This window comes from Plasmopara halstedii (assembly GCF_900000015.1).
Source record: "Plasmopara halstedii genome assembly, contig: Scaffold_1898, whole genome shotgun sequence".
Classification (NCBI taxonomy): domain Eukaryota; phylum Oomycota; class Peronosporomycetes; order Peronosporales; family Peronosporaceae; genus Plasmopara; species Plasmopara halstedii.
In genome coordinates, this window is record NW_020188806.1 from 233,665 (window position 1) to 244,934 (window position 11,270).

At 46.9% G+C, this 11,270-nt stretch overlaps 4 protein-coding genes across 4 annotated transcripts; 3 read left to right on the plus strand and 1 right to left on the minus strand.

Moving 5' to 3' along the window:
• Positions 1-38: 38 nt before the first annotated feature.
• PHALS_02378 (uncharacterized protein) lies at positions 39-2,105 on the plus strand (the record flags this gene model as incomplete). Its single annotated transcript, XM_024716869.1, has 1 exon — positions 39-2,105. One exon carries the CDS (start codon positions 39-41, stop codon positions 2,103-2,105), a length of 2,067 nt encoding a protein of 688 aa, XP_024582424.1.
• Positions 2,106-2,256: 151 nt separating this feature from the next.
• PHALS_02379 (hypothetical protein F441_08560) lies at positions 2,257-8,724 on the plus strand (the record flags this gene model as incomplete). The annotated part of the gene is made up of 5 exons (XM_024716870.1): positions 2,257-2,607; positions 2,696-2,848; positions 2,917-3,189; positions 3,262-3,498; positions 3,586-8,724. The coding sequence occupies 5 exons, from the start codon at positions 2,257-2,259 to the stop codon at positions 8,722-8,724; spliced, it is 6,153 nt and encodes a 2,050-aa protein (XP_024582425.1).
• A 248-nt stretch (positions 8,725-8,972) lies between these two features.
• PHALS_02380 (succinyl-ligase) lies at positions 8,973-9,949 on the plus strand (the record flags this gene model as incomplete). The annotated part of the gene is made up of 2 exons (XM_024716871.1): positions 8,973-9,044; positions 9,122-9,949. 2 exons carry the CDS (start codon positions 8,973-8,975, stop codon positions 9,947-9,949), a joined length of 900 nt encoding a protein of 299 aa, XP_024582426.1.
• Positions 9,950-10,423, minus strand: PHALS_14862 (uncharacterized protein). Its single transcript, XM_024716872.2, has one exon. It carries the CDS (start codon positions 10,146-10,148, stop codon positions 9,963-9,965), a length of 186 nt encoding a protein of 61 aa, XP_024582427.1. The 5' UTR covers positions 10,149-10,423; the 3' UTR covers positions 9,950-9,962.
• Between the last annotated feature and the right edge of the window lie 847 nt (positions 10,424-11,270).

The window sequence follows — 11,270 nt, forward strand, 5'->3', positions numbered from 1 at the left end:
CGAGAAGCGGAGACACTGGCGAAGTCGTTTGGGGTGATATGGTCGCTTTCTCCAGTACGCTCTATCGAGCTAAAACAGGTCTATTTCAAGCCAAACGCTTTCAGATCCACGTCAATACGGCTGGCGACTACGGTAAAACAGTCGCTGTGTTCGAGTTCGACTTGGCTGAGCTCGTTCCACTTTTGAACGATTCGAGTAAAGAAAGCGTGCGTTTGAATGTGACGAAGTGTTCAGATGACCCTCGGGCGTGTATCTCGCTCACATTAGTTAGCTCACGTGTTCACTATGACAGTGTGAGTCACGACAAAGAAAAATCATGTGCGGAAGACAGCGCCAGCGAATTAGGCTCGGAGATGTCGGCCTATACAAGTTACAGCTGTGCATCGTCGCTGGCATCGACTTGCCGTCGCAATGTTGAGTCTCCCGCACCAAGCCAACTTAGCGGATTCGGAGACGCCAAAGCGAGTGCCATTCGCATTGCTGGACATACAGCGACATCGGACGGAGTACTGATAGCTACTGACAACGAGCATGACGAACTCGTGAAGGCTGTGCAAATTTTAGAAACTCAACTTCGCGAGAGTGAGGCTGAGAATGTGAAGCTTGATGCCACGATCGAACAGAAAGATCGAGAAATTGAACGGCTAACAAAGATTGTAGCAGGAAATGGTGTGTCGAACTCTGACGTTGACCGCAATGTGATGCAGGTGGATTTTTTGATTTACATGGAGTTGAGAGAACAGTATGATGCTTTAAAACTTGAGCATGATGCGTGCACTAAGGAGACAGCTCGGCCTACAGGAATATTTAAAATTGCTGGTGCTGAAAGCGATGAAGAGCTGATTAAAGAAGAGATCAACACGATGACGGAGGACTTCATCGATGACGCTTTCAAACGCTATTCAGCCAACGGGTACGATGATACCCAGGAAACCCATCCTTCAAGGGGACAGCTCAGCGACGTTCAGCTTCTTAATATGACAATAAATGAGTTGAATCTGTCAAAAAGCAAGTTGGAGGACCAGCTTCGTACCTACCAAACAGCAATCGAACAAAAAGACGAGGAATTACACAGGTACTCCATTGCATTACAACGGATCAAATCTGCGCGCAACGACGTTGATGGAGTGGATTCTTTCATCGAAGCTCAAGTTCATTGTACTTTGGAGACTGCTTTGAGCGACAATAAACGTCTTGAGAAGCAGATTCTGGATTTCGATGGTGCCATGACTACGATGGAGGAAGAAAAAGCGCGTCTGAGTGCTCAGTTGCGTCGGGCGGAGAGAGCAACTGCCGCCGCTCGAGATGAATTTCTTACAGCTCAAAAAGCTCTAGGTTGTCTTGAAAGTAAAAGTCAATCTCTGTCTGAGGAGCTGCAACTGGCTGATCAAGCACGCGAAGTGGCCGAAGAGAACGTGATTGTGGCTGAAGCAACGATTGGTACACTAAAGCAGCAGCTTCGTAACGTGTCAGATCAGTTGCATACTACACAATACGAGCTAGAATCGATTCGTGAATTCCAATCGGTGTCGACAGCGGCACTAGAAGAGGCCGCAGCAAAGCACCAGAGGCTGGATTTGATTTGGAATGGCGTAAAAATTGAGAATGAGCGACTGCAAGCCCGCGTCGAGGAGCTTGAATTTCAGTTGTCTCAGTCCGAAGTCGATGGTGATGAAAAGACGAAAGAATTGCAGATGCAGGTGCATGAGATTAATCGAGAAGCTGAAGCATTGCGCAAGGAGCTTGACTTGCTTCGTGCATCCACAACGCAAATTGAGATTGATTCGCACGACCGCGAGAAACACTTTCAAGAGAAAACTACAGCGCATCTCCGCATAATTTTGGAACAAAGTCAGCGTCTTGGCTCTGAATCTATGGCATGCGAGGAGCTTTCTACGCGTTTCCAGGAGCAAATTGAGCAGACTCAAAAGATCTCAGAGAAATTAGGCACCAGAGTGGCTACTTTGCAGGAAGAGCTCGATTATTTTCAGGAAGAGCTCATTGAAAGCAAGATGAAGGTGGCACAGCTCACGCAAGATAATGACGAGCTGGCTATCCGTAATCGCCAACTTGAGAAGGATCGAGCCCTTAATACTAAGAAATAGGCTTAAAACTAATATTCATTCCTTTAAATTATGCTTAAGCTTTCGTGTGAAGTGGCGTACATTCAATCACGAAGTCAGTCCTGAAACCTTCTCGTAGAGTGACGCCTGAAGAAGGCAAAATCATAGGGAAGTGCGCTTAGCGCAAACCACAATGGATCTTTTTGCGCGCGCACGTAGTGCCATTGATCACCGCATATTGTCGGCTGATCCACAGCGCTGCCACGAGAGCGAAATGTTGGACACCCAGGAAAGTCACGAGCAGAACAAGGATCTTAAAGTGAATGATCCGCTGACCAAGGTACACGCGCTCCTGGACGAAATGCTTGCTTGCGCGTCTTGGGGTGAGAAGGAGCATGAGGGAGAGGAACGTCGCCTTCTCAACGAGCTGCAGACTTGTGTGCTGGATGCTGAGAGTCACCGCGTGCTTGAGCAACTTCCGAAGCGTATGTGTGCTTACGAATTCAAGCCTGGGGATATCGCGTGGAACTGCAAAGTGTGCCAGGTTTGAACAAGATGGAGTAGGAATGTCTGAGACAGGATGGACACGTTCGCGCTAACTGAATTCGGACATTGTATTTTTGTTCATAAAGGTGGACGAGACGTGCGTAATGTGCAACGACTGCTTCATATCTAGTGATCATGAAGACCATGAGGTTTTCTTCTACTACACGCACAGCGGAGGTTGCTGCGACTGCGGAGATACTGAAGCATGGTCGCCAGAAGGCTTTTGTACTCACCATAAGGTCACATCTGGATGCCTGTCAAAATAGCAATCAAAATTATAGAGAACTGAACGATTGTGGTATTGTAGGGAGCACAAGATGCAGATCCACTAAGCTTTTTACCACCTGATCTGCTAGTGCAATCTCGAAATTGTATTGGCATAGTGATGACATTGGTGCTTAATTCTATTAACGAGGCCAGACAGGGCTCGATTATTAATGCAGATGATCTGGAGGCCATGCGCGATAAATTGGGGAGTGAGGTTCCTGAAAAATTATACTCAGTAATTGTGCATTACAACGAGCTACAGACATCACAGGAGTTTGCGACGGCTCTTAATAAGGCTCACCCTGCTATTGCCGTACGTATTTCTCGATAAAATTGTGTATAATGTGATGGCTGATGAGAGTTTTGCTCATATTCATGAAATCAGTATCAAATGCTTAAAATTGTAAGCGAAACATCGTCGCAGAAACAAAGCACTGTACGGACAAAAGCCTCTCGCGAGGATGTGTTGGAGCTTGCGGCATCATTGCACAAGCACGGGATTGTCACTTCTATTGTATCATGCGATTATAAATCAAGAGTGCCTCTGATCAATTCTTTGCTTCAATGGCTTGCTTCACTTGCTAACCTTTCCGACAGTCTTTGTCGACTAATTTGTGAAAAGGTTGGATGATGTGATGCTTACAAACACACACTTATTTATATGCCTGCAGTTGGATTTAACGCATGATGTTGTCTTTCGGATGTCCAGATGTGTGCTGTTGACAGTTTAGAGCACGACGAGAGCAGCATGGAAGTCGACGAGGTAGACGATTACCCGATGCTTCGTGGTGTCATTATGGCAGATTCCTTCTTGCCAAAAACTGAAAGCGACGCTCTTCACAGCTTGTTAATGGCTCTATTGGCCGACCCTTTGTTCAAACAAGCGTTTGCGATCTCGTTTACGTCGTCGTATCGCCAATTATATCGAGAATTCGCTGCGGGAGTTGGCAGCTCGACTTCTACAATATTAGCATTCAGTGTGCAATTCTTTAACCGAGCAACATTTGTGAAAAAATTGGTTGCCGAGTACGATCTTCTGGAAGTACTTGTAAACTCTGTTCTTGAGACCCTGCGCAAGAAAAAAAGAACACAATTCATCGACGTTGCTTTCGATAGGACTTGGGATAGCATGACACGGATATTGCATCCTGACCGCAATCGAGAACTTGATCTCTGGGATGTTTTCGCAATGGGTATCCAGCGCGCGCAAGGCTCAACATTGCAAGACGTTGATGTGAACGCTCTCGTATTAGAAGCTGAACGCGCTGAATATCGTATCAGGCATCATAGTGAGGTGTCACCATTCCTTAACTTGCCTCCAGAAACTGAGCTAACGGGGCGTTTCGAGCTCGACGTCGATTCGCCAGTATTCGTATGCCGCCGGTACATGTCAGGTTTGTTGGATTTGCGCTATGTTTTGCAGATTGAAGGAATTTCAGAGACTTTTGTGCTGGATAAAGGGGGATTCGGCTTATCTCGTTTTTTGCTGTATCTTGCTTTTATTCAAAGCGCGTGTTCTGAAGCTCGACGCTTTGGAGACCACATTGAGATGGAGGGGCGTGGATGGGTCGTGACGGTGGAGTTTGTATCCACGACCTTAGACGTGTCTTCATGGATCGTGTCGAATGCATTCAAGGCTGCTGGAGCACCTGATAAAATGAGAAATTTGGAAACCTCACGACATTTGATTGCCAAATTTGCTAAGCCTATTTTAGAGGCGTATTTCTTCTGGCTGGCCTCGTCCGGAAAATACTTTCCTCCGTCAGATTATCAAGTGGGAGATACTCTTCGAGCAGACCAGATTGAGACAAGTGTGTCCTGCCATTTCCCACTTCAACGCACACTTTCTCAACTGATTCGTGTTTTAAGTGATTCGACAAATGGATTGGATACTTTTCTGTCGATGGTTCATAGCCGAGTATTGGTAAGCATGGATCCGATGTGGATTCACGATGTTGACAGCCCTATAGGTTTTTGGCACCGCGTCCATTTGATTGAACCAGTTCTCCAAGCAATCGTATGGGATGCGCAAGTGCACTCAGGCATGTGGATCCGTAATGGTATGTCAGTGATCAATCACAGCATGAACTATGGTGAACCGCCATTTTGTGCTCGATTTCGTGATCTTGATTTGCTATTGCTGCAGTTTAGCTTCCAGATTTTAGGGGTGGATTGGATCATGGCATCAATCATAGAGCGCTTTGACGTGGAGGAGTGGTATGAAGCAACTCACAGCTCTGATGCAAAGGAGGCAGAGCTTATGGTGACCGAGTGTCTGACACTGCTCTCCCAGCTCGCGTCCGAACTTCCGCCCAAGATTTCAGACGATGATGCAATTCGTAGTTTGATCCCGTACTTGCGTCGTGAGATTGTTCAGCGCCTTTGCGTCGGTCCATGCGCTCACAGTGACTTATCCAAGATCGCAAACGAATTTTTTGCGAGTCGCGAAAACTTACTTCCGACTAATTTTTCTGGAGGTTCCATTCTTGATCATATTCTGCAGGAGGTTTGCGTCGAGGCCGGATTTTCGCTATCCCCTGGAGTTGGGGACTCGTCTGCGCCAGGAGGAGGTAAGTTCCAGTATCGTTTGAAGCCGGAACTATATGCAGAATACAATCCAACGTTTGTGCACTTAACGCGCAAACAGCACGAATCAGCTCATGAGAATTGGTTCCAACATCGCCTGCGCTCATCAAAAAAGAGGGAGCAAGAACAAGTAGACGACAGCCCAAATAACACGCACTCAACCTGGCTTGATTTCCCAATGGTGAATATGTTTCTGCCGTGTCCGCTAGGCTTTCGATTATCTAGAGTATCGGTTTTGCATGAAGATGTGCGAAAACTTGTGTACGAGTCGTTATGGCGTGCTACAACCGATTCCCATTGTAGCCTGAGTGTTCTATCACGAGCTGTACACTTGTTTACGCTACAATTGTATGTCGTAGAGGACGTACATTACTTCCAGACAATGATTCCTGCCTCAGACGCTGAAAAGTTTGAACGTGAGCGAGCATCTCGAATAGCTGACGATTTTATTGCTAGCATTGCTCAAGAACAGCCCAGCTTATTCTCTGATGCAAAGCCGCGCTGTGCAATTCTGAACCTTCTCCTCAAGCTGAATCCGTGGTCCAGCCATGGGGGAAGTGCAAGCATGACAAAGCTGGACGGCGATCAAAAGCACGAAATCGGTCGTGGAATTGACTGGCTTCTGCATCGACTGTCCCGCATTAGCCCTCAATGCCGGAACGTTGTGCAAAGGCACCAGGTGACGGAGCAAGAATCGCGCGATGAAGCTGCACGCAAGTTGGCCTTGGCACAGCGACGGAAAGAGGCACAAACACGTGCATTAATGCAGATGCAGCAGCGGCAAGCGGCTTTTGCAGAGCAAATGACTGCGATGGCAAATGAAAGCGATTTTGCTGGTGAAGAAGAAGTTGGCGTAGAAAGCGAGCGTGGAAAGCACGCACATGACGCATCTGATTCTATCGTGATTGACGGTGATTTCGAAATGGAAGAGGGCAAGAGTACGATGGGCAACAGCAAACCCGCGGTAGAATGCGCTATGTGCCACTCGGGAAACCCTGAAAACAGCTTTATGTGCTACGTTGGCTTTGCCCAATGTTCACCTGTGCTATCTCGACTGAATGGTGGTTCACATGGACACTATTTGAGTACACCCATGGATGAGATGCACGTTGGTGAAGACATTCCCGTACATGTACGTCTATGTGGACACTCTGTGCATCACAAGTGTTGGGAATCATACCACACGTCACAATTTCAGCGGGCAATAACTGGTGGACATCATCGTCACGCATTAAATGCTGTTGATGTCACAAAAAAAGAGTTTCTTTGCCCGTTGTGCAAATCGATTTCAAATGTGCTCATTCCAACGTTAACTGACGAACAAAGTAATTTCCTGCCAGTATTGAAGCGCAGGGTATCGGTTGATGGATCTATTGAGCCAGTTTTAGCTTCAGTGTCGCATCTTGAAATGTTGCGCTGGTTGGAACGTTCTGTTGGAAGAGGTACTCAGAAGTATACGACGACTGCCATTTCATCGAATGAGATTAGAGAAGAGAACGCGAGTGCGTTGCTGTTGGAGCAAAAACCAGTTTCAACATTAACGAGTGATACAGGAACCAGCGAATCGCATCAACTGAACAAGTGGCTTGAGGACGGTCTTGCATCGCTATGCATGGCGATACATAAGGTGGCTTGCGGTGCAATGCAAAAGTCACAGCCGGAGCGCTACGCCAGTTCTGGTTGCAACGCACTCTTTCACACTCTGCTTTGTTCGTTTCTCGATACGCAACATACAGACCAGATGCGGGAGTATCTCTTTTTGGAAGCAATGCGCTTTTTACCACTGATGCTTGGGCATGTCAACACACGCGTTCCTGCCAATGCTTCAGTTACTCCGACAACTGTGTATAATAGAATTCTTCATTTATTATTTTATGGCGGATCTGACGTTCTTTCGAATGGAACTGTTGTGCTGGAGGATGAGCATCCCAGTACGCAGACTCAAACGCGAAAACAGAGCCAGTGGGGTAAGGTGCGGTGGCCACAAAAACCGCTGCTGCTTAATCACTTGGGTAGCGTGTTGATGAAGGGATTACTTTTGGCAACAAACGAGGAAGATGCAGTCTTCATCGCCCGGCTTGTGGTGCTTGCCCGCCTTGTTCAAACATTGTTGTGGTACGCAATCACCCGAAAAGAAGACTTCACGAACGCAATGACAGATAATTTGGTGTATTCGGAGGACAATGTTGCGTGTTTCATAACTTGTTTTTCCGATGAATACGCGAGCTGTATCGATGCTGACAAAACGTACCAAACAAGCCGTGAGGACGCTGTAGGTAGTGATCTAAAATCACTTTTAGAAGCCCTGATGCATTGTTGCGATGGCTACTTTGAAGCAGAACCAATCGCGGATACACGTCAGCTCTTAAATGTTGTAGCGTGCGAGGTCATTCCTCTTGCGAAAACGGCAACATTTATGATTCTGTCACTGACGACTCGGACTACAGTGGCTTCAAAACCAATATTTATTACGCAAGAAGACATTCGGTCTGTTGGATTTGTGAAGTTGAGTGCAATGCGTCTTTTTGACTACGAAGAGAGCAGCAACCGAGTGCAGACGAAACTCACTCAGCTTGTGTTTACTTGGGTGCGTCGTTTCAAAGCTGCATATGAAGAAATGAGCGACCCTCACTCCATTTTACAGCAATGGCTTGCAACCACCAACGTGGACCAAAGCCCACATCTGGTGCTTTCATCTCTGCTGAGTCGGGACCTTCACACAATGCATTCGACTATCTCGGTCTTTTCCTCGGGCGCCAATCGTACAAGGTATCTCCGTTCGCTACCGCGTCCTTACGTAAAATTTTACTCGGAGCTAGCGAAGCGCAGGTGTCAGGCTTGTCACCAATTTCCAGCGCGTCCTGCTGTGTGTTTGCTGTGTGGAATGCTGCTCTGCGCCGCCAACACGTGCCCGTCGATCCATTCAGAAAAAGTTGGGTATCCTGACGAGGCTAATCCTGGTGCATGCACTGTTCATGCAAAAAAGTGTGGGCGAGGTAGTGGCATGTTTTTGCTGGTGCTGGAGGGCGCAGTACTGCTTGTGTATTGGAAGCTAGCAGCGTACGTGGGCAGCCTTTACATAGACGAGTACGGTGAGGAATTTGGCGAGCGCAATCGCGAATTGAGCAAAGGCCGTCCGCTTTACTTGAATGAGGAACGAACTGAGCGGTTATTGCGATTGTGGCTGCGTCATGAGATTCCCAACGAAGTTGTTAAAATCCAGAACAGCTCTGAGCGCGTTATCCGCAACAGCCACTACTAATATCAAATGGATGTAAAGCAAGAATTTTTTATGCGCTTCTGCTAGCGATATCCATGGCAAGTTTAAGACGCCTCACTATCAATAAATGACACCATTAATGAAACAAGCTAATTTGTAGCTCGTACTTAGAGGAATCTTGGGTGGAGAATCGATCAAAATCCTTTTAAACTCGAGTCTTACCCCCTTTCACCATGTTCGTTCGCACGCCCGTCAGGACCATAGCCGCCGTCGCGCAGGCCACGCGCAATATGTCTGCGTCTGCCAAGGTCTGGATTAATAAGGACACCAAAGTTATTTGCCAGGGTTTCACTGGCAAACAGGTATTTTTAAGATCTCGTCGGGCTTGTACGAGGGTGAAGATTTTCTCTAACACGCCTTTGTCGCTAATTATTACTAGGGTACATTTCACTCACAGCAAGCTATAGATTATGGAACTAACATGGTGGGTGGAGTCACTCCAAAAAAGGGCGGCTCGATGCACTTGGGTTTGCCGGTATTTAATACGGTAGCCGAAGCCAAGAAAGAGACTAGCGCTGATGCCTCTGTTATTTATGTGCCACCGCCTTTCTGCGCTGCATCCATCATTGAAGCCATTGAGGCTGAGATCCCCCTCGTTGTAGCTATAACAGAGGGCATCCCGCAACAAGATATGGTCAAAGTCAAGTGGCACCTGCGTAACCAGAGGACTACGCGTCTCATTGGTCCTAATTGCCCCGGCATCATTAAGCCTGGTGAATGCAAGATGGGTATCATGCCCGGTTATATCCATCAAAAGGGAAAAATCGGTATTGTTTCCCGCTCTGGCACCCTTACTTACGAAGCCGTGGCACAAACCACAGCTCTGGGTCTCGGTCAATCAACTGTTATCGGAATAGGTGGTGACCCATTCAATGGCACCAACTTTGTTGACTGTCTTGAACGCTTTACGAACGATCCAGAGACCGAAGGTATCATTATGGTGGGCGAAATCGGTGGATCTGCCGAGGAGGAGGCTGCCGAGTGGCTCATGGCTCACGGCGACCCTAACAAGCCCGTGGTGAGCTTCATTGCCGGCACAACTGCTCCTCCTGGACGTCGTATGGGTCATGCAGGTGCAATTGTATCGGGTGGAAAGGGAACGGCTGCAGGTAAGTTTGCCGCTCTCGAAGCTGCTGGTGTTGCTGTTACGCGGTCGCCTGCTCGTCTTGGTGTGACACTGTTCGAGGAGATGAAAAAGCGTGCTTAAAGTGCACGATCAATTACATTACAAACAACAACGTACTACGGGTTAAAAAAATTTTTAGGCGAAGCTTCAGCCACCTTATTGTTGAAACAGGTAGATTTTTCTGCTTGCCCCCAGCATTGGCAAACCGTTTCGATTGGATCTCAGTAAATACAGAATATTCAAGCATAACGAACCCAAGACCAATACGCTTACATGTCATTTCTTAAGGAGCCTCGTTTTGTATTAAAGTATCGTCAGTTTCAATATATTGTCGCTTGTCCTTTAGCTTCGTCTCGCCTGCAAATTTGCTGTAAACAGTGCGGTCGGCGTCGAAATTCGTCGGATTTTTTTATGCAAGTAAATATGCATCATTCTATGCCCTGCAGTTTGTTGACAACATAAAGAATCATCGAAATCTCGTACTTAAACGGGAAATAGAAAAGCGCAGCCAACCGCTTTGGGAGTCAGTTTCAGACAAAAGGGTAACTGAGTGTTGATACATGACTTTGCAGAGTACAAGACGTCGAAGACGAAACCCATCGCTTCTAGTATTTGATGATAACCGCCTCGCTCGCTTTATGAGACAGCTATACCAGCTACCGATTAAATATAGTTCGTGCAACAAGGTCGGTCCCCATCGAAAGCGGACAAGGCTGCCTCTTCTACAAGAAAGCTATTAGTTGGTGTGTCATGTTCACCGCGCGATCATGTCTCTTTTACAATGGCGCGCCAAATTCTTGCCAAAATGTTACTTCAAACCCCTATGAGTTTCAGACATGAAAGCAAACCACCTCTTGCTCAACGAGCAGCGCCGGCAGGGGAAAACTGTAACGGGGGTGACCCATATCCCTTGTATGAAAGGGCGGTTCACACAAGATGGTTTGACCGTACATATATGTGGATTACATAAGTTGGTGTAATCACACAATGGTCTGGCCACACCGTAACAAGCAGACACTACGTGGCAGGGTTGCCAGCAGAAATGTGAAACGGGGATGCCGTAGATCTTTGCTTAGAGAAAGCTGAGCTAAGGTCACCGACTTAATGTTCTTTACAAGAACCAGTATGAAGGTAGTGGATTGCGATCCGCTAACTCCAAAGTACTTAAGACCATAACCAGGGTAAAGACGATCTTCCGTTAAAAATTGACACAATATTTAATTGTTTTAGTTGTGGCAGAGCCGCCAATATCTAAATCCTCAATTTTTTATTAATATAGTAATACCTTACTGATATAGGAAAGCCTAACGAACGGATTTTTACGAACAGAAGACCTTCTACTACTACAAGCCCCCATCGAATTTTCGACAATGTTCTAGAAATAAAAGACCGCTTCGATTAA

Coding starts and splice junctions, on each gene's coding strand:
- PHALS_14862 (XM_024716872.2), bottom strand. CDS start 10,148: ATGACATGTAAGCGTATTGGTCTTGGGTTCGTTATGCTTGAATATTCT.